The sequence below is a fragment of the Lissotriton helveticus genome, chromosome 12 (assembly GCF_964261635.1).
Source record: "Lissotriton helveticus chromosome 12, aLisHel1.1, whole genome shotgun sequence".
Taxonomy (NCBI): Eukaryota; Metazoa; Chordata; class Amphibia; order Caudata; family Salamandridae; genus Lissotriton; species Lissotriton helveticus.
The window spans coordinates 824,945,250-824,969,194 of NC_136073.1; the positions used below are offsets into that span (position 1 = coordinate 824,945,250).

Below are 23,945 nucleotides of genomic sequence, written 5' to 3' on the forward strand. Positions count from 1 at the left end.
TACGTGTCACATTTTTGCATTCACTATTAAGAGCCTTGAAGTAACTTAGGGAAATTGGTACTAAATGAGAGCTTTTTTGATTCCTTGGTAGATGAACAAAACAAGGAATGTCGTCCAAGCTTGATGCTTTAAAGCAGCGATCACTGCTAGATGAAGTGGATTAAAACACTTGAGGTAGGCGCACAGCTCTGGGACAAACAATTAATTGACCAGACACCATTCCTATAAATGTTTTTTAAAGAAACATTTGCATGTTTTTTAGGAACTCAATCAGGTGGCCTCAAAATCTGGAAGTGAACCGAACAGTCATAATAGAGCCTGCAGCAAAACCAGGAAGGCTCCACTGCAATAAACTCAGGTATAACATCGAGTCCCACATAAAGTTAGTGTTAGGTATTGAAGAGAAGGCAGCTTCTTCAAATTGTAAATACATTTTTTTTACATCTTGTACAGAAAATAGAAACGCCCTGAAGAGAATCCGGGTAATCAGTTTCCTGGATTCGAAACGCGCTGCGGCGGTGCTCATCTCTGCAATCAGATTAGGAATCTGATTGCAGAGACGAGACCCACCACGACCCGATATCCTAAAGGTCTTGGCCACACAGAAACACCCTTCTGTGTTTGTTTTTCCCTTATCCAATCATGCCGTATCCCACGGCTTTGCTTACACCCGTTGACCGGGTTGGAACTATCGCCGGTTTTTAGCTCCCATACACCACGCCTGTGCAGCCCTGAAGAGTCACAGGTATCCCCCTGTTGGCGAAACACGTGTCGGCTGGCGTTGTATGTTCATGAAGATAATGTCTACATAAACAACGTGTTTATCACACAACCGGTGTCATCTTGATTTTCTGTAAATCGCTCAGTATTATTACTGTTTATCCTCACATGGGTGCACAGTACCTGTTAAACATCCTCATTCATGTTAGCTATATGATAACATTCATGTAAAATCGATTTAAGTACTTTCTTGGAAAATGGTGCAGGTGTCAGTAATGCAAAAAAAAAATGCCCAAGGCAAACCAAACACATTCTAAATGCTCTGTAAATCTAAAAGTTGGATGTAAAAAAGGGAAAGCATTGGCAGACACAAATATATATTAAGAATTAATACCTTTTTGAAAAAAGAAAGGTGTCCTATAAAGGGAACTTCACTGGATTATATTCAATAAAAGCTCTAGGTCACTGACTAACCTGAATAGCAATTTTGGAAGAGTAGCTATCTGTGTTTGATCACCTGCGTGATGGTAGAGCATACACGGCTCATTATGTGATATGTTGTGTAGAGGTATTTACCCACACTCTATCAATTTAGAGTATCTCCTAAATTGATGAAGGACCATCAAAGTTAGCATTTGTAGGTATTTTATTATAAGTCATAGTAGTGAGGCAAAAGAAGAAAAGGGAAAGGGAGCAAAATATGTCCGCCATCTGCTAGGAATGGACTGACTCACCAGAAATGATGCGTGGACCATCTATGGAAAAGCATTGCTTTAAATTTATCACCTCAATCAATGCTCATCCACATACACGAGTATTTAATTTCCAATTTTTTCACGGTGCCATTTTTCCCATCAAAAGTGTTACCTTTTTTTGTTTTGAATGGATGTTGATCACTTTCAAGACAGAAGAGTAAAAAAGCAAAGAAATGTGAAGCACAAAATGTTGATTGATTTAATATTCTATAATCAAGGCACAGAATAAACAGATCACTGTATATGCTCTGACTAGATCTTTGTCAGTCATAAGGCCAGGAGAATGTAGCATTCCACAATATGGTGAAGATGTGGCTGGAATCAAAGAAATGTTTCTGCAAAATGAGCATTGCAAGAGTGCAGTTGTGTCCATAATTTGTCCACATATGCGTGAGCCAACAAGGATTTTCAGGATAACCACTGTCTATGCAGCCATTTACCATTTGGATGATTCATTCCATGTAAATATACCTGATGCTGATATCTTGAATATCTAACATTACTACGGGCCTTGTGGATAAAAACTGGATATCCTCATATAAACAGTAATCACCACAAATGCGCATGGGTCCATTAGTCTTTGGAATAAGCACTGTATGTCATTCTGGCAAACTTCCTGTTGCCACTATTTCCAGTCCATGAACTAAAAATGACCAAACAGATTTATATCCATGATTAAGATGCAATAAATAAAATAAGTAGTTTCCAAATTTTGCAGCAAACCATTGGTTTCAATGAAGAAATGTAGAGTTGTTCTCATAGCAGGAAACGCCCAGGCAGCTTATAAATACTTCAGTGTTGATACATTAAACAGAGTATGGTAGAACGTTCACTCATTTCTGTGAAAGAAGGTTGGTGAAGCAAGAATATCAGTGTGCAACATTATATCATAGCTTTCTTCAAACAGAAAAATGAGCCACGAAAACTCCATCAAATATAATGTACAATTATGCTCAGATTTTGCATTTCTCGTACTGGAATCGAAAAAAAAAAAGTGTAAGTTATAAGAAAGACAAAAAACTCATGAAACTGATGCAGGAATATTATAATCAATTGTGAAAGAGTAAAAAAGATGTATCATTTTAAAAATGAAATCACATTTCCATAAAAAATAAATAAACATCAAATAAACATAACCCTGCAATATCACCATGATCTTTCAATAAATCACAGGGATCTGAACTATTATTTTGAATTGATCTTTTAGTTTTGATCCAATAAAAAATGTTAGTCAAGACATTCAAATAAAAAATAGCAACTGCAGTACCGTCAAAACGATGGGTGTCTCTCTAGAAATTATAGTTTTTATGTGAAAGTAAGCGGCAAGCAAAAGAAATAGGATGGAGTTTGTTCCATTGACGATAAAAACATATCACATAATGGCAAATGATGTATGGAGACCATTGACTGTTTAGGTCTCTGATTCAGAAGGTTTAATTTAGAGTGTATTAATCTGGAAAGGTTCAGAGCCATCTTAAACGTCATTGAAATAATCATTCAGATTTCAAAAAAACTTCTAGATTTGGATCTTATTTAATATTTGGAATTATATCTACAGGTGTCTATACCCATGTGTCTCATTTCTAATCCCCTAATGTTTTCCTTCCTCCTCCATTATGAATCTTTCTTTCAGCCAGATTCTTTTCCAGAACCCAAAGTGGATCATCGTTTCACTGATGCTTTCCTTCTGGATCCTGATTCTTTTTGATTGCTAGTGCAAATTCATTTTATGTCAAACAGGATAAGTGTGAATGTTTTTCATGAGCAAATACAGATTCCAAGTATCAGTTGTTTTATCAGTTTACAAAATATCTCTCTTTCGCTCAACAAAAAATTGACTCAATGTTCACATCTGTATAAGTTGATTGAATGAGGTGCATATTTCTTGGTTAAAAATGAATGTTGAAAACTGATAAAAAAGATAGTTTTCTCTAGTATGTAAATATTTGGACTGTATTTCAGATTGTCATTACACTCAGTGAATGTTGGATTGATTATTCAAGGAATAATATTGTGTCCTTTCTCTTACCCACATATCAAAATGCAGTATGATTGGATGAACGTTTTAATCGTCATCTGAAGACCATGCTTCAACATTATGTTTTAAACCTTTTGCATCTGATATTTTTTCAAATGTGTCTTTTTGTTGCTGATCTGCTGCTATGTGGAGTTGTCCATCCTCAAAAGATAGTGTGTTGGAGATGGTTTGAAAAAAGTCATCCATGTTCTTCTCTTTAGCGGAATTGGCATTTCCATTTCGATCTTCTACGGGCGTTGGACCTTCCTCTGAGGACATCATGTGTTCCTCTTTCAGTCTTGCATTTTCCTTTTCATTTGATGGTCCAAGTAGTTGCTGAAAAAGACTCTGGCTCATAGCTGCCTTGGAAAAGGAGAACTCCTTTTCATCAGATTCTTGTATTAACTTGTTCTGCTCTAATGAGTCACTGTCAGGTTGAATTTGTATGCCACTTTCTATGTTTTCTTCACTATCTTGATTAATGAAGTCTACGTCTTGACATTCATCAATGCTCGAGTGGCCATTTTGCATTTCTCTCTTAATCTCCGGCAGGTCATTTATGTCAGTCACACTGAATAATCCATTAGGATCATCACTGCTTTCTTCCAAGAAAGGAGATTTTTCTGTGAAACGTAAAGGGTTCAACAAGAAATGTTCAGGATTTATGGGAAACAACTCTTTAAATTGATCTCTCATAGGTTCATCACTTAAAACATCTGCTGAGCCAATGCTCTGCTCACTTGTTCCTGTGTGTGTCTCAGAAGACCAGTCTTCAGCTTGTGATGGATGTTCAACATTTTTAGGGAGGTCTGAAATGTCAGCAACATATTGTATTTCTTCTTGGGTGGATATCACTTGTTCTGACTCCTTCACTGGCACAGAGTCTTCCCCGAATCCATATTCTAGTGAGTCTGTCAAGGCATGCACTGCAAGGCTCTCATTAGTTTCACAAGCAACTCTTTCTATTTCTGAGCCACAGCTACTAAGGACTTCATCTTCAGAACCATATGCTGCTTTTGTCACATTTGGGGATTCTTCGTCAGAGGAAACAGAGTCGTCACTCTCTATACTTCTAATTTCTGGATTTTGGCTAAAACCGAGTGGTTGGTCATCTTCTAAACTTCTGATCTCCTCACTGAAACACGTAGAAATGTCCTTGGAATCAACAGTTGCAACACTACTAGCACTGCTAAGTCCATGCTCACTCCCAGTCACACCTTCTAAGACATATAAAGAATCTGAGGAGAGGATGGTATTTTCTTCAGACTTTGGGATAAATTCTGCATCCTCATAATCAAACCTTTGTTTGTATATGTCTCTCATTTCACTTGCTTCAATTACTTGTTCAATGCGTTCATGTGATTCAAATTCACTTCCTTCAATAACTTGCTTGCCATCTTCCTGTGATACAGCCTCACTCTCGTTAGTTATTTGTTGGGTGTGTTCAAGGGATCCTTGTTCACTTTTTTCAATTACTTTGTGGACATGTTCTTGTAGTTCATCTTCACTTCCTTCAATAACTTGCTGTTCATTTTTATGTGACTCATCCTCACTTTTGTTAGTTACTTGTTGGACATGTTCAAGTTCATTTCCTTCAATCAACTGTTCAACATGCTTATGCGATTCAAATCCCCTTCCTTCATTAAATTGTTGATCATGTTCACCCGATTCTTCCTTGCTCTCTTTAGTTATTTGTTGAATGGCGTCATTTAATACCTGTTCACTTCCTTCAATTACTTGTTCGATGTATTCATCCTCATTGTCTTTAAATACTTGATTGATATGTTCACGTGGTCCATCTTCACTTTCTTTAATTACATGCTCAACATGGTCATGGGATTCAACTTTACTTTCTTCAATTACTTTATTAATATGTTCATGCGGTTCAAATTCATTTTCATTAATTGCTTTGTTAATTTCTTCATCTAATTGAGCTTGAGTCACCTCTTTAATTACCTGTTCAACGTGTTCATGTGATTCCAAATCTACATTCTCAAGCTGATGATCATCCTTTTCTGATGGTGTGAATTCATTTATTGGTGTTTGAGTTAAAGGTTCTGTATCATCTCTGTCATCACTTTCAAACTTTTCTTGGTACTTTCTTTGTTCTACGCTTTCTACAATGGCATTTTCAGATGCTACAGCGATATCATCAAGACTTTCTTCTTCTTGCTTTGACATTGCAACTGTACTTGTTATCATTTCTGATCCAAACTCTTCAGTTTCTGTTTCACTACTTTTAAAAGTTTCCTGGTCTGTAGCTTCCATTTCATTGTCTATAACAGCATAACATCCTTCATTGACCTCTTTGGCATTCTCAAGTGATTCAATAACTACACCTTCAGCATTCCCCTTAGAGGACTCCAATAATGTGTCTGCATTTAAAGATATTTCCGATGTAAGTTTTTCATGCTCTGTTTCTTCGGAGTAAAGGCTGTCTTGTACCTCTGTAAGATTAACTTTGTTAAGAGATTCACTTTCTTCACTTATGTCTTCATCTTCCTCATTTGATTCAATAGCTACATCCTGGTTTGATATTGTACCTGTATGTGATGGTGAGTCTTGTTCCATTCGTTCCTCGCATTCAAATGCTTGCTGATCCACTTTGTTCATATCTTGTGTTGTGAGGGTTTCACTTTTATCATATTCTTCAACTAAGTGCTCAGGTAATTCATCAGCTAGGTCCTCAAAGTACTCCTCACTCTGCTTTGATGCAGTGACGGCAAGTCCTGATTCAAGGACTTGTGTCTTTGCTTCACCATATTCAAACTTTTCTTGATGCAGCTCTTCCATCTCGCTTACTAGGATAGCTTCACTTTCTTCCATTGCCTCTTTAGCACAAGTCAATGATTCTTCAGTTACTTCTTCAAAGTGCTCCTCAACTTGCTTTAACATTGTGTCTGCATTTGTTGGGGTTGCGGTTTTATAAGTAGTTATTTCTGTAGGCTCACATTCATCCAATATTTCTTGGTCATTTCGAACTTGTGCTGAGAGAGCACTTTGCTGAAAATCATCTATCAACCCTTTGTCTTCTGAATCAATAACTTGTTGGTTGGAAATAGTCAACACACTTGCTTCTAGACTTTCTAAACTTTTCTCCAAAAGAATGTCCACCTTCTGTGTGTCATTTTCTGTTTCTGTGGTTGTTTGGTTTAAGTTGGCCTCTTCTGACTGTGGCGTGCCTGTCAAGGAAAATGAAAGCTCATTTTCAGATGGAACGCATTTGATGCTAGTTTCTTCATCATGGCAAGCATCTCCTTCTTTGTGAATGTGTGACAACACTTCTGGGGAATCCTGTACATCCAAATTCAGGATTCTTGTCTCATCAACTTGATTGGGAACTGGTGTAGTATCTGGGAACGGTTCCTCCAACCCATATAATTTGTCATTTTCTATTTTGTTTGTGTCTACGTTGCATGTTTCATTTTGGGACAAATCTTGTAAAAACACATTCTGTGAGTCAACTGAATTTTCTGAATATTGAGTTTGCATGTGATAAGCTTCTGGTTCACTGTTAAACCTTTCCAACATTTCCTGTTCTTCATCAGACTCCTGCTGTTCAACACCAGGGCCTCCAACCTCATGAGGATCAGGGTAGACTCTTGTCTCATCCTCGAAGAAACTGTGATTTGAGATTTCTTCAGATTCAGTGGCAAATATATTTGCTTCTTCATTCTGCTCTTCACCTGTACCCGAAGTATGTTCTGGTACAACTTTTTGAACAAGGTCTTTGTTAAAGTCCATATCTTGCTCACTCAAATCCATTGCCTGATCCACATTCAAGAATTCTGTTTCCTTTTCAACATGAGTCAATGTTTCTAAAGATTCCTGTGTCTCCAAATCTAGCCCTTCTGTATCTTCATCGTAGGTTGGCAGTGGTGTAGTGTCTTCTATGGTATCCTCCAACAGACATTCTTTGTTCTCCACACCTAATTTGTATACATCACTTGTTTCACTATCGAATATTTTCTGTGATATCCCATGTTGTGTGTCAATATAATCTCCAGAAGATGTATATTCACTTTGTGTTTGATATACCCCAGGTGACTTCTCCCAGCTTTCTAACCTTACTTGTTCTTCAGCTGTTTCCAGGAGTTCACTACCTGAGGGAATTTCAGTGATCTGCTCATCAAAAGGTTCAGCAATTGCTCCATAGTCATCCTCTCCGGTTTCGCTGTATGATGTTTCTTTACATAGTAGGTTTCTGTCTTCCAGTTGCAATTCATTTGCATCCAATAATTCATCTGATGCATCTTTTTGAAAAAGGGCGTTTTCAAATTCCATATCTTGGCCGAGTGGGCTCTGCTCATTTGGATTTTGAATCTTTATGTCCACTTCAGTGTTTGTGGTAAGGTCAGACAGATCTGATTCTAATTTGCTTTCCAATTCAGGACTACTTTCTTTCTTTTCAGTACTTGCAATGTCATTGCTCCATGTTGGTTCTTCAGATATATCCTCATTAAGAGTTTCGGTCTTGCAATGGTCTTCATTACTCTCAATCTTGCTGGTGAAGTCGCTTTCGTCTGGGTAGGGCCCTCTTTGACTGATAACTTCGTCTTCTTGTTCCACCCCCATGGCTGGCAGGAAAGAGATACTTTCCTTGACTTCCAGATCCTCAGGACTGATATTATCTTGCTCAAAAGTACTTTTGATCACAACTTCAGTTTCCTTTTCTAAATCACTCACTCTTGCATTTACGTTCTCTTCTTGCATAGCATTTTCAGTTGCTGTAAGGGTTTCGTGCTTCCACATACCATGCTCACTGTCTCTGTTCACCTCTTCTTCAGTTCCAAATTCACCCATGTCTGTGTTTTCAATTTGGGCAACATTTTCTCTCAAACCTAAATTCTCATTAACTCTCACACTAAGAATCTCATACTCTGTTACCATGTCCATCCCTTCATCATTTTCTTGATCTTCAGTCAGGTCTTCTGTATCAGTTAACATGTCTTCCTCTCTTTCTCCATGCTCAAGCATTAGCTGGTCTGCCACTTGCCCCTGGGTGTCACTAGGAATGATTTCTGTAAGTTCTGCATCTTCAGTAGATAGTGATTCAGTCTTAAAAAACATACTCTCCTGAACATCAGACACAACGTCGTAATCTTCTGTGTCCTCTGCAGCACTGGCAAGGTCCTGCAGGTTCTCCTCTTCAGTCATTTGTAAAATTCTTGTTTCTGTAGCCATGGTATCTGGTCCTAGACTATCAAATTCTTCAGCTTTATGTGTTGGCTCATCAAAAAGGTTTTTCTGAATAGTCACGTTAATATCCTCACTATTTTCTTGGGTCGGTGTTTGCAATAGTGCCTCCTCACGCGTTTCTTCTTCCACACATGGGATTTTGACTGCACTTGGAATGTCAGAGGCTTGGATCTCTCCCTCTAATCTCAGTTCATCTAGATCATCCTCTGTACCTATCAAAAGAGTACTTGTGACATCATTCTGCTTCACAGTATCTTTATCATCAGTTGCTTCTTCTAGATATAGTGCTTGCTCAGAGGAAAGATAAATCTGGGCTTTGTTCTCTACCTCTTCACAAGGTTCAGATGTCTCCTCCTTTTCCTCTTCCTTTATTCGGGTATCCATGTGGGGAGGGCCATGACTATCAGATTCCAATGGATGAGAGTCAACAGAAGGGATGTCGAAAGTGACACCCATGCCTTTGAGAAGACTGGGTTCAGTTTTATTCACGTATATTTTACCTGCATCAATATCTGTAACTTCAATTTTTTCTTCTGTCGCTTCTAATGTTTCTGTAAGTAACTCATGTGTGAAGTCTAGTTCTGGGATTGTAGGTTCTTCATTTCTGTGATGTTCCTCAGCAATGAAATCATTATCTGTTTGTTTCCTATGTAGTTCCTCTCTGACTATCTCCTCTGATTCTTTCTTATCATGTATTTTCTCATTATCCTGTTCCTTTCGCTTGATGTGGGAATCGGAAACTATATTGGTGTGTACAGAGATGTCAGACTTCAGTTCTTCAGAGGGACGTTCAATGGATTTAGATAAACCTGATGATATTGATTTTGACAAAGTTTCCACTTTGATGTCTTCAGAAGGCTTATTGTTCCTCAGTTTGGACTCTGTTGTAAGCTTTGCGGGACCAGCACCATTGGTATATGATAGGTTTTGAGACTGGACGAGGTTGGTTCTTGGAACCTCAACACTGATCGAATGCGGGCTTTTTGATAGTGTGGTCTTTTTCACATTTAGGAAACTGGACTGATTCTTTGGCAGGAATGCTTTATTTTCACCGTGTAGCACTGGTGAGCTGTACCGTGAATCCCTGGTGGCATATTTCCGGACATCAGGAGTCATTTCAAGGAATGGACTGCTACTATAATCCGATTTGGAATCTGAAAAACAAAATGTATAATGAAACAGTGTTTGTACTGAAATTCTAAATCACATTTCATTGTCACATGCTTCCCACTTTACTGACAATCACAAAACAAACAACTGGAGACACTACAACAGTATCAGCGTGTCACTTTTGGCCATTTCAGAGCACTGTGAGGCAATGGCAAGTGTGGCTTAGATTGCTGAAGTGAATATTGAGGAAACAGAAAAGCAGAGAGGAAGATATGAAAGTAAATATGAAGGCAGATGGGACAGGGCAAAAGTGGAAATATGAAGAAAGAGAAACAGTGTGTGATAAAGAAGCACAAGGGGTAAATGGAAATTGAGGTTATGAAAATGGTTGGAGAAGGTCACAGAAACCTGAGGAATGCAAGGAAATGGAGAAGTTTGGGTAGAGGGAGAATGTAAGTAAGGAAGAAGTATAACATAAGAGTCAGCATGTGGGGAAAGATCAGGAAATGTGGGGAAAGAGAAGGAAATGTGGCGAAAGTAGAATAACTATCTATATGTAAAGAAATATGAGGGAGCGGCCTCAGGTGGAAGATTCAAAATTATTTTAATGTCAAGAAAAGCATAAATAATAGGAAATAAAGGAGAAATGCCAGTACAATTTAGGAGAAGCAGTTAAGGGAATACACATAATTAATGCTAATATTGTGGTGAGTGGGTGGAAAGGATTTGGTGCAGGGGTGGGAGTATACATTAGGAGAACAGCTGTGCGTCAGAATATCTTAAAGCAGGAGAAAGGGAAGTACAAATTGGGAAAGGAAACTAAGTGACTATACAAATGTTATGCTAACAAAATAGGGAGAGTGAGTGGAGAACATACAGTGAAGGAATGGAAGTACAAATTAGGGAACAGTTCAATTTTGGAATATCTTCATCAATATTGTTGACAGAAATATCACTCAATTTAGTGTAAATTTTCTCTAATTAGCTACAATAGGGTGATATTTTGGAAAATGATACTTAGGCCATCATATTTCTGTTAGATTATGTTTTTGTTGTGATATTAGGTATGGTCCCACATTTAGGAGTGTAAGATTAAAGTAAATTGGGGCAAAAGTGTTAGACTCGGAGAGCAGGACATGGCATGGTGGGAATAGAAATAAAGAAGGCAAGTGAAACATAAATTAGAATACACAGAAAATGCAGAAAAGTTTACGGATAACAGAATATTTCCTTGCAGCCCAGATACTTTGCTTATACTGGTCTGGATTATAAATGAACATGTGGAAAAAAAATACATTTAAAACTCTTGACATTTCAAGGAAGCATAACTCACAAAGAGGTTTGAGCCTTTCCCTAAAATACTGGTGTAAACTACTGGCCTCCTTGAATGCACGACAACTTACTAGGAAGAGCGAAAAGGAGGATCTTGAACCTCCCTTAAGTGAATGTAAAATATTATTTCACCAAGAAACAAGACTTAGGGGCCGATTAGGATGGCGGACGGACTTGCGTCCGTCCGCCACCCTTGAGGAGGAGGGAACGTCCGCAGGGGCTGCGGCGTTCCCTCCGTGCTGATTAGGATGTGACCGCCAGGGTGGTGGTCACATCCTCTATATTTAACATTGCGGCGGGTGCAGCTTCAAGCTGCACCCGCCGCAATGTTAAAAAAGCATGTGTTACATTTACATGCACAAAGCGGCAGGCACCGCACGGTGCCTGCTGCTTTGTGCACGCAAATGCAGGGGGGTACCATAGGTACCCCCCATGTGCACCCCCCACCCCCCATTCACCCAGGGGGCCCGCAACGGGCCCCCAAAGTGAATGTCCGTATGCTTTTCCATGGCGGAAAAGCCGCCGTGGAAAAGCAGTTTTACACAACCATCATAATATGGCGGACGGTGTCTCATAGACACCGCCTGCCATGTTATAGCTTTTCCGCCGCGGTCGGAAGCCGACCACAGCGGAAAAGCGGCGGACGGAATTCCAGACCCACCAGCCATCCTAATTTGGCGGTGGGTCTTTGGTGACTCCGCAGAGGATTTTCCGTCTCCTCCGGGCCGGAGGTGGCTTCCGCCGGCCCGGAGGAGGCGGAAAATCCTCCATCCTAATCGGCCCCTAAGTATGTTGCTAACCCTCAGTGGATGTTCAATCTTTACAAGGTTGACAACAACAGGGGGTGGACATTCACCCATCGAAACGAGTCTGCACTCTTAGTTCCAGTACAAGTACATTAAAACACATTTTCGTTGAGTAGCAGGACCCATATTCTGTGACATAATTGACTTAGAAGGCAGTAAATGGAGCACAAAGGTATAGCACCTTCTTGATGGGTCTGCATCTCAGAGAATAAGGGCCATCTTGGGTCTGTCACTTTCCTGAAGAACATTTGATAAATATAAGACACATTTCCAGAAACATCCCTGTTCCCGAGAGAATTTAAATGCCAAGATCCTCTCCTCATACAAGAATCAGGAATCATCATTTGATTTTCTCTATGAAGCAATAGGAGGTGAAAACGGTGAGCGATACGAATATTATCCAATAGTGTTACAAGGCTCTGTTAAAGGAATCTGAAAAAACATTTTCCAAAAGATAGACTTGTATGATGTACTTGTAGATACTGAAAAATCAATTGCCTGATCAATCACATTTGTCTATTTGTGAAAGATATCGACAGATGTGAGAACTTTTGAAGGCCTTCCAAGGGACGGGAGTGTTCACCTCCGCGTAATGAGCGGAGTTCATGTGGGGTCTATAGGTCAAGTGAATTGAAGACAAAAAGAAGATTGAGTAAGATGAACAAACTGCTGAAGAAGCAGCAGTCTCTAGAAGAATAAGGACAGTTAAGTAGCGTAGTTTTAAGCCTGGACTTTTTCTCAAGAGGAAGTTAGAGCACAAAACCTGTTGTCGATCCCATCCATGGAGATAGGGCGATTATAGAAGGCCCTCATTGATGTGAAATGCAGTGTCAGCAAATGAGTAGAAACATGTTGCATGCATAATGAAGAACAATGGATTCTAATAACCCTTTTTACTATAAAAATATAAACAAAAAAATAAAAATTTTAATATGGAAAAAACAAGGCTGGCAAAACATGGGGCGTGGAAGTCGATGCACGAGGCACATAGGATAGGAGATACCATGACATCTAATCCTAGTCTCAGATGGTATCTAGACCTTATTCAACATGTATCTGATGTAGGAGGACTAGTCCCAGTTTCACATGCCCTTTACGCTGTACCCTCTATAGATGAATTAACAAAGACTTATACCGACTAGATTTAGATTTTCTTCAGCTAAAGGCTATTGTATAAGAGCAAGAAATATGATTAATAGAAATATTATATTTGCCATGGTTACTGCATCTGCACCATGAAAGGTTCAGAGTCAGTGGAGGCAGAAGGGCCTTATTGTAGGACAGATGGATGAATGATTAATAGAATTATTGCTTTCATATAGACATGACATCAGGGTAGACCATGTCCAGATAGCAGCGTTTACCGAAGTAGGTGGACGGCAGCGAGTCGCTGGGTAGTAAATGACATGCAGCGTGAAGACTAAGCCTTGCTGCTTATCTATGGTGCATATCCAAATACCGGTATGATATTGGGCTCCGGTTGAGCTACTAGGAGCTTTTTACGACACGGTATGAAACCGTACGTTTTTTACAAAGAAAAAAAACTTCACAATTTTTGATTTTCTTTTCACATTCATATCCTCACGGCGCGGACGTGCCTTAGCGAGCATGGACCCCCGGGGGATTACACTTAATTGGTCCTGATGAAAGCTGCGCCAAAAAGGGCATATTGACAGCAGAAACATGTTGACCTCGTTCTTTAGGAAACAGTGATTTTTACATTAAACATCACAGTCTCCCCACCTGTTTTTAACGTGACCAACAGACCTACGAATAAAGTTTTTTGAGGCACTGTTGGGCTCTTTTAACTTTTCACTCAACTCACTGAGCACACACCACCGACATCACAATCAACCTGCTCCGCTGCAATCGCAGGCGTTGAAGCACACAGGGGAGATGTTCGGTCTCCCTCGTGGGAACCCCATGATGAAGCATGTCATCACTAGGGTGAGTGAGGGTACTTTTTACAAATAGAATTATTCCTCTTACCAATAGAGTTGTCTGCCTTTTTCTATTTATTTGTTTTCTCACCAGCACACAGTGATTCGACTGATTGTCACTCTTTTGTTGTTGATATATCAGGGTAGACCATTCAGCCCAGCCAGTGACATGAGTGGGGAACAGGTTTGGCTGAGACAGCTCAAAGTCCAGTCACTGTATGGAAACTGCACTAGCATAGTGCGTGCTTGTGTGTTGATCTATTGTGAAATACTCCATTGACCAATTTCTGACTATACCCTTTTTAGTAAGAACATTTCATCAAATTGATTAAATGAAAATGCTGGCCAGAGTCTGTGGTTACTTAGGTATTGAAAACAGCTAGGAATTTCATCTGTCTAGTGACTTCCAAAGATGTTTAAATTGTTACTTACAATTTTTGAGCCACCTGAAGACATGGCTCCTTTTAGAAAGAGCTTCCGGCTAATCACCTTTTACGTAAAGACATCCATAAGAGATAAATAATGCAGTTCAGAGGTAGTGATAACCTACTTTTTTGACTTAGTTATGTTTTCCTATGTTGATTTCTTCTACTGAAGAACTTTCTCCATGATTTAATTGAGTATTTCGGAATGGTCTTTTTTTTTGTGCAGCTTCCAGTCGCAGTGGTAGACGGGCGTGTAAGATTCACATCCCAAAATGGAGCCAACATTTTGCATGCATGTCAAAGTATGCGTTCACAGGGAGAGAGTTTAGAGAGCATGAGAAATACTTTAGCTCTGGAAAGCCACTGGGGCAAGCTTTATTCTTCATCTTCCCCTGTTCCCTACATTTGCATACATTGGTGAGATCATACATTTTGAGATTGGTGTGTGTCCCAGTTAGTTTATCCTAGACCGAAATGCTCTCCAAAATTTCACGTCCAATAGTTCTCACAGGGAGCAACAGCCTTTGTTGAAACAGTTGGAACAAAAACATCTTAATAATTCCCAATCTACCTAAGCCAGGTTTTCATAATTTCATTTTGTATATTATATAAGTGTCCCAGATGCTTGCTGGTTAATGCACTGGTGCTGAATCTTGAGGTCTGTGTTTCATTCTGCTTTCCACAATGGAGTGGAGAAGTGTGGCTCAGGGGTTAGAGGCAGCAGACCCGGAAGCTGAGATCGGGCCTGGACCAGGGTTCAATTCCCCGCCTCGGCGGGTCTTGGGCTAAAAATTCCACGGACTTGATAATTCTCGCCCCGGTGCCTCCTCGACTCACGGGTTCACACTCTGCGACTCTGGGCAATAGCTTGCTTAATCTCCACAATGGCCCCTCGCGGCGGGATGCCTGACTTTCACCTTGTGGAAACCTTCTATCTCACAGGGGAATACCAGGAAGGGTTCCCTAAGCAAGCGCCGGGAAACCCACTGCGGGTAGCTGTGCGCTATATAAGCTCAACTACATACATACATACATACATTTGACCAAAAATATGGACTCTTGGAGAAATCCCTTCCCTTTCTTGTGCCTCAGTGTCCTTGACTTGTCCCTAACTTGTAAAACTGAGCGTGCTATCAATGCACTAAACACTGGGATAAAACTCAACACAAATAATATTTTTAGGTAATGTTTTTGGCAGCAGCACTAAAATGGCAAAGACCTTATACACCTAAAATATGTCACATAAACCTCTTGCAAAGTGTTGGGGTGATTAGAAGTGGTCACAGAGGTAGAACACCGCCCACAATTAATATTCCCCACTGCCTTGCAGGAATCTTTAAGCTTTCACAGCAACCGTTCACAAGCAACAGAATTCTCCATCTAAAATAACCTTTTGCGAGGGGTTTCCCAATAAAATCTTCTTTTAAAAATATGTGTACTCACACAATTTCTATTTTTTAGTTGCAAATTTGGAAAGAATCTGGAAATTACTAATTGACAACAAAATTCACAAATCAGAGAAAGAAATTCATCAGATACAGCCTCTTCATCAAGAACAGGGGATCATCTTACCTCTGAAGGGAGAGGCCTGTTTGCTGTCGGTGAAGGGCATTAGCAGTCTGGTGCTCTCAGCTTCAAGAAGTGTCCTGTGAGACAGAAACAGAGGAAAGATTAGGAAGGACAGAGGAGAAAGTGCATTTTCCATCATTGATCATGCCTATTCCCAAATCTCAGCAATTCAGTCAACACTCTACAGTTGTAATTTATTTTCCACTTTGATGTCAGATGAATGCATGTGATGAAACAATTTTTTATAGGATAAGAGACCTCTTTAGCACTTAATTAACTCCTTGAATTGAGCTGTAAAGCAAATAAATGTAGAATTTCTCAGAGATGCTCTTTGAGCAGAAAGATACGATTAGCGGACGTGACAACCGTCAGATTCTTTGACTACCTGATGGCATCAGGGACAAATCCTTGCATGACGTTTGACATGGAGTACAACATGTGACATACAGGAGCCTGGAACCCTGATGACATCACGACAAATGATAAAACTGTGGTTGATGAAAAGTCCTTCACTGAGGATAACATTGACATGATAGCAACAAAGATTCATGTAAGCTAAGGTTTTTTTTGGTTACCGACCCTTCTTGTACGATGATATTGCCATTATATCATGGATCTGCTTTCACGTGTCAAGATCTTTGTCGTTGCACAACAGGACCACAGCCATCTTATACCCAGATAATGCCTGCATACGCTTGGGCGCGTTTATTTTGCTAGTGTAGGTCAGTGGTCGCCCCATCCTACCTTTGACCTATTGGCATATTATGCAAGGATTAAAATCACTTTAAGGCATGGGTGCTACAATTATTTGCCAAGGTGTCATGTCTCATCAGTGCAAATACTTCATGGGATAAGCATGTTGGAATGACAGGTCTGATGGTCTCTGCCATTTTGTACCAAGGTGCAGAAATTATGTGGTACGCGGGCTCGTGTCCGCATCTGCCTCCGCCTGACCCACTCGTGTTTTTAGGGTTCCAGTTTGGTGGTAAGAAAGACTAGGGCCTGACCAGACCGGGAGAGAGCAAGAGGTCTTGTCTCTCTGCTTTTCTACCTTCTCTCTGGTGAAAGAGTGGTAAAGATGGATGGGCAGAGGAAAAGCATTTATTGCTCGCCTCCCAGCAGAACAGGAGGCTATGAGTGGGAGGAACATACCGTACATATTTTTAACCTATATTATACCCCTCAGGAGTGGCCCCTGCAGGTAACAGCAGTGGGGCAGGGTGGGGGGGATTCGACATATGATGACAAGGGAATTTTTGTATTTCTTTATTTTTCCCATGTTGTCTTATGTCGAATCCCCCCCACCCTGCCCCACTGCTCTTACCTGCAAAGGCCGCTCCTGACACCTCTACATTCATGGCTCTTCATTGGCTGCAGATGGTTCTCAGCAGCAAACCACTAAAAATTGTGCGATTACAATAAAGAAATAAACAATTGAAGACAGCAGGTGATTATTAAAGAGCCCCAGCTACCCTCTCCAGCATCGCCTCCCCTTTAACAAAAAGTCCCAGGGGTAGCCACAAAGATAGCAAAAGCAGTCTTAAAGATTGCAATTGAAACCTCAAAGAGCCTCCAATTGATGTTTATTTATCTTGCTGCTTGTAAGTGGCTCATGTGAACATTAGCTCCAAGAAAATTATTTGTTCCTGGCTGCAATCTTGCATTAATATTGACTATTGCCTTTTGCATATTTTGCATAATTTTGTGTTTTTATGATTTTAAAGGGGTTTTTTTGCATGTGGGAGACTGGTTTGAATAGCAGCTATCTCAAGTTGTATACACAAGTTTATTAAAAGTTGTCTACCATAGAATGTCGGTAATTGACCAGATTGCCAATATGCATATATAGACTTTTTTAGAACGTGTAGTCAATTTTGTCAAGAGCCTTGCTATGTGACATTACATAATCAATTGATCAGTGAACCATCCACAGTGCCTTCAATCTATTTGCTTGAGTTCTGTGTGAAAATCCATATCTCTTTAAACATATTTGGTTCTAAAAAGGGTTTTACTTCCAGCTGCTTACTGCCTTTTGCTTTTAATGAAAAACACGACAAGGGAGGCGCTTTCACATGTTCTATGATTGCCCTGTGATTGGTCCCTTTTGGACAAAAGTGGGAAAGACATTGGATAGTGTTTTAAAAGTAAACATTGGATTGAATTGGGTGAGGGTAATATTTGGGTTGGATTCGGAAACTACTAATGAGCTCAGTGAGGAACAGATCGCCTTATTTTTCACTCTAATTATTATTGCTCACAGAGAAATGTGTATGCTGTGGAAAGATCCAGCCCCCCCACTGCATGATAAATGGCTACAGTCTGTTCTAAAAACTGTACGGCTAGAGTTGGGGGCTATACATAATAGAAATACCATAGTTTGGCACCCACTTTGGGAATGGGCACTCGAGCAGAGGTTGGTATCCGATTCCGAGATTGTCCAATGATTACACCGGGCCCCGGGATAAAGGGGTAGCCAGGTCGGCTTCGGGTGCAGCAAGGACTCCGACCCTGGGCGCACAAGAGAGAACAAAGGGTTGCTGGTGTCTTTCTTTTGCAAGTGCCAATGGTGAGATGAGGACAATAAAAAAAAAAAAGGGAGGCGCTTTCCTTATTTTAAAAAAAATCATATTACACAATTATCTTATGCAGGTCAAATGATCAACACAATCTGAGCGATCTTTAGTGTGCAGCTGAAAAAAATTAATACTGCTTACTAGGCCTGGGCGGTAAATTCTGTTCCGCTCGTGAAATTTGCGGAATTTGGGTATTCGCGTTCCGCGGAGAACACGAAATTGCCAACAATTACGCGATCCGCGGCTTCGCAGAATTTTTTGCTTGTTTGTACTTTCCCCAAGCACGCAAACAGCATTCGCAAACAGGAAAAAAAGCATCACAAATGGGCGTAACAAGCAATTCCTCGTGTTTACGGAACTTTTGCGTACATGCAAAGTTTTTTTACAGTTTCGCAGAGCTTTGCTTAGCGCGACTACGCAAATTCCGCCCACCCCTACTGCATACACGTAATATTAAACAAAACGTATACCCAATTTTAATAGTGTTTCTAGTTTTCCATATGTAGCACATACACATGTATAAAGCAAGTCCTGTTTTCTATAAGCAGGTTAAGACAAAGATGACTTAACACCTCCTGTATTCTGGGGTTTGCATCTCTTGTTTTCCTATGAAGCTGTGCCAGAAATGTTACATCAGATATCAAAATCTTGAATCAATAAAAAAAAATTAAAACACACTTCAGCAGCATGTTGTAATACTTAATCAATATCATTAACTCCAAATGATCCCTGGTTTGAACTAACAAAAGACAAAATCCTGAGTTTTGTAGACGATGAGGGTAATATTGAACAAGCTTTCATAAGATGTTTTACTTTATTTAGAGATTGCTAGTAAGGGGGCATTCAGCTCAAATTACTGAATGCCACATATGTCAAATTCATAAGATTCCTCAATTTTAAATGAGGGTCTACTGCTGAGTTTTTGACATCAGAGCCTCAACTGGGTCCACTATTAGAAGCATCATGCTAGGTTCTCAACCACCGCATGTCCACAATCTCCAACAGGTTTGTAAGATCTTTACGTGTTAATGCAGGACTTCCGAAGTTGATAGGAACATTAAAAAATTCAAATGTCCCACATGTGTTAGAAAACCCTGCCAACACATAAGTGATATTCTTTTTTGGTTTTTCAGAAGAAAAAAAACAGAAAATTCTGGCTTTATTTATGAAAAATTGTCAATAGGCAGCAATGTGACATTGCCGTGTGACTCGAGGTACTCTCACACACTTGTTGAGAGCTCTTTCAATAACAATTCCCCACTCTTACAGCAGGGTATTCTTAAAAGAATTTCCCCCTGAGTTCTAAATGAGATCCATTATTCAGTAGATGTGGAAATTGGTTATTGAGAAGGCAAAGCCAAAACAGACGTTGAGGATACTCATATCAACTTATAGGACATCACGGAACTCAACAACCCTAAACAAGTGGCAAACATAATAGAAAAGAAGTTAGATAGCGACAATGCAAAACTGGTGGCCTGTGTAAAACTACTGGAACATACCACTGAAGCTTATTATAAAGACATTACACTCTGCCTTAGATCAATTAATTCATCAATCGCAGGATTAGTACATTTGGAGTTGGGATTGGGAGTATCCTGTCCCAAACTTTTATCTGGGTCCTTCTTTAGATGCTTCACAGGTTCATTGGTTAGTTGCAGGCTGTGTATTTAATTTGTCCTGTGTTTGCAGGTGCCGGAGATCCCCGCACATTTTTTGGAAACCAGGACCTATTATTTTTCACCAGGCTTTAATCTAGAGCAAGATAGAAAGGAACAACATGGACAAAGAAGGTGACAAAGGGAGATAGCATAACAGTGAAAAGGGAGAAAGCGGAGATGAAAATTGATGTGCGAGAGTATGATAAAGAGGGATGGTGGAAATAAGGGCTAAGAGATGGGATCCAGACGAGGGAACCTTTGTATTTACCAAGTACAACATTTAGCAATGCTGGTGGTGGGTCCTAATATAAACATCTTTAAGATCTTAATTTACTAAATTCCTTGAAATCCTGAGGTTACTATCCTAGTAGGATATACCGTTTGCAAGCCATGGGCATCCCACCACCATCATTTTTACACTAATTATGACCCATGAAAACTAAGTATGGGCGATTGAGTGTCAGTGCTATCACTGCTGTGCATATCAGTACTGCTAATAATAATGCACTGGCAAGAATCTGATTGGATATGAGCTGAACCGACCCTATTTAAATATTTGCCATGCGTAGGCTTCCAAAATGAACTCACGTGGAAATCTTCAGGCTTCCAACTAGGAGAGCTGATCAAACTTTGTGACAGTGGAAATATGGAACTCGCCTGATTGAGAAGTATGTTTCATCAAGATCAAATTTACAGCTTGAATCCCACAATCGAGACAAATTCCTCAACTATAGGTTTCTGACCCGCTACCTTTTCCATTTAGTTGATCGTGTCACAGGCTGAGTGCAGACAAGTTTTACTCAATTTCTAATCATAAGTCTCTACAACTCTTATTTCTTTCTTCTTTCTTGTTAGAGACGTCCATTTTCCTTGTCTGATTTTGAACTACCGTAATCAAATTTCTGGCTATTACTATTATATAATTATGTTTCTTAATAATGTTAACAGAAGCATTCCTATTGTTATTAGTGATAATATTATTATCAGTAATAGTATTAAATCAGTTGTCATGTGAGAGCGGTAGTGTAACAGAATGGTATAATGGTATCCTTTTTACTCTCATGACTAAATACATATATATATTTATATATTTATATACATATATATATATATATATATATATATATATATATATATATATATATATATATATATATATAGTTGTTTATGCAACTAATTATTGATAGATGCTTCTCGAATTAATATTGACATATTAAGAGAGGATGTGGCTTAACGGCTAGAGTGGTCATTCTTGGAGCTAGGGAACTGGGTTCAAGACTCAGCAGGGACGCTTAACATCCTGTGATTCTGTGCAAATCACTTAATCTCCCCATGCCTAACAAAAATGAATGTGTCCATCTGTAATCCAATTGCTGCTCATCTAAAGTGCTTTCATACCTTCTGGTCTAGTTTGCGCTATATAATACTCCAAAAATAAAGAAAAACATGTCTATAAAGACAACTGAATAACTGCAGGCCAAACATTGATAGGATAGGGGGTACAGTTGGCCTACTCCCAGGTAGTGACTATTTACCTGCAAAGATCATGAAAACATTGTTGCATTGTGGGTTTCTAAAAGGGATCATGAGTCATCTCAAACCAAAACGGATGTATGACGTTACAATGCATACTTTTACAACGTATGCCTTTACAACAAAAAATTTACAACGCAACATCCTTTACAATGCATTCCATTACAACGCATGCCATTACAACGAATTTCCAAAAACTACCATTACAACGCATTCCATTACAACACATACTACCTTTACAATGCATACCATTACAACGCATACCATTACATTGCATGTATAGTAAGTATTGGATAGTGTAGGGGTAAAAAATACTATTCTAACTCCAGGGGGTGCAACAGTAGGGTAAGTGTTGGATAGTGTAAGGGTACTATGCGGTGTGATGGTATGCGTTGTAATGGTATGCGTTGTAATGACATGCGTTGTGATGGTATGCGTTGTAATGACTGCGTTGTAATGACATGCGTTGTAATGGATCTTGAATTGTAAAAGTTGCGTTGTAAAGGTTATTTCCCACCAAAACTTATACTTCAAAGAAAAAAGCTGTGTCCTTCACCCAACACTAGGTGGCAGGAGTGGGCAAAAGCATATGATGTGCAGCTGCACATGCTACACACAGCTGTACTTGAAGAACAGCCTCTGCTCACGTCGCAAAGTAAAGGGCTTGACGGCAGACAAGTAGTCACCAAGAAGGTTCTACACCAAGCAATGTGATCACTGCACACTACAACCGGAGCAGCGTTGAGAGACACTGCATCGGGCAAGGCAATGCGGAATTACCTTAGTGGCAGATGCAGTAGCATATCAAAGAGGATGAGATGGAACATTCATACGTACCCATTAACTATACACCAGAACTGATGTGACAACAATGTTGGCTTGTGGACCTCTTTGCTCTTGGTGGTCTGAGGCTGTTGTTCTCTTAGCCCAGTGGCAACTTTAACTTACTTAATCCCTTTATTATCATTTTGATTTTCTGCTACAAATGAACTGTTGTTGAATACAATGACTTTTCTTGTCTGAAAGACTAGGGGCCCTATTAGGATGGCGGACGGACGCAGGTCCGTCCACCACCCCCGAGGAAGAGGGACCGTCCGCATCGGCAGCGGCGGTCCCTCCATGGAAATTAGGATGTGACCGCCACCCTGGCGGTCACATCCCCTATATTTAACATTGCGGCGGATGCTGCTTCAAGCAGCACCCGCCGCAAGGTTAAAATGTGCATGTTGACCTTTGCATGCATGAAGCGGCAGGCAACACGTGGTGCCTGCCACTTCGTGCACGCAAAGGTCAACATGCACATGTGCAACCCCCCACCCCCCCTTCACCCCTGGGGGCCCGCAACGGTCCCCCAAAGAAAAGACCATAGGCCTTTCCACGGCGGAAATGCCGCAGTGGAAAGGCATAGGACCGCCGCCATCCTAATATGCCTGGCGGTGTCTGATAGACACCGCCAGCCATGTTAGAGCTTTTCCGCCGCGGTCGGAAGGCGACCGCGGCAGAAGAGCTGCGGACGGAAAAAATATCCCCCAGACATCCTAATCTGACGGGGAGTATTTTTTCAGTCCGCAGCGGTTAATCCGCATCCTCCGGGCCGGCGGTGGCTTCCACCGGCCCGGAGGATGCGGATTATCCGCGAACATAACCGGCCCCTTAGTTCTGCAGTGGAGAAATGTAGGATAAAAAAATATACATATACTGAGTTATTTGGATTGACCCGTCTGCTTCTACATTACTTATTGTGGATTGTGGTCAAGGCTAGTTCTACTGATAATGCATCGCACTTGTGGATCTTTGCTTGTGCTGAGGTTTCGGCTTTAAGTTTTACTGTTTTAAGACTTCATATTTTTACTGCTCTTCCTATGCATGAAGAATTTGGGGCTCGTGTAGAATTGGAGGCAGGCCATCGAACAACCATCATGGTGTAGAGAGCTCCTACTGTTGTATAGCTCCTATATATCCATATTTCGTGTTAAGTTAGCATAGGTACATTTCAGATTTAAACGCCATTTTTCCTTTCTTGCAACTTCTGCACACGACCCTTAATTGTTGACTTAGCTTTCAACCTAGTGGTTTGCCGTGGTGAATGTGAGAATAATATGTTATTGCTCTGATATCTGCTTTGTTTAATAAAACATGTCTGCACGGAGAGTGCTGAAGTTTCAGGAGCAACACGATATGGAATTGTTATGAGGTCTGATCTCCACGCCTTCATAGTCATAACACAAGTGCAGCCTTTGCCAACTTGGGCTTGAGGCGGGATTGATATTGCTTTGCACGAGAATTGTTAACACACTTGATGCGG

General features: G+C 40.2%; 1 protein-coding gene across 1 annotated transcript in view; it reads right to left on the minus strand.

Annotated features, from left to right (window-relative positions):
• Positions 1-1,651: 1,651 nt before the first annotated feature.
• NES (nestin) overlaps positions 1,652-23,945 on the minus strand; it is a 78,679-nt gene continuing 56,385 nt past the window's right edge. Inside the window, exons 3-4 of the mRNA XM_078669836.1 lie at positions 15,877-15,950; positions 1,652-9,845 (exon numbers count right to left, since the gene is read on the minus strand). Of these exons, the coding sequence (XP_078525962.1) occupies positions 3,541-9,845; positions 15,877-15,950 (6,379 nt within the window). The 3' untranslated portion in view covers positions 1,652-3,540. The remainder of the gene's footprint in view (positions 9,846-15,876; positions 15,951-23,945) is intronic.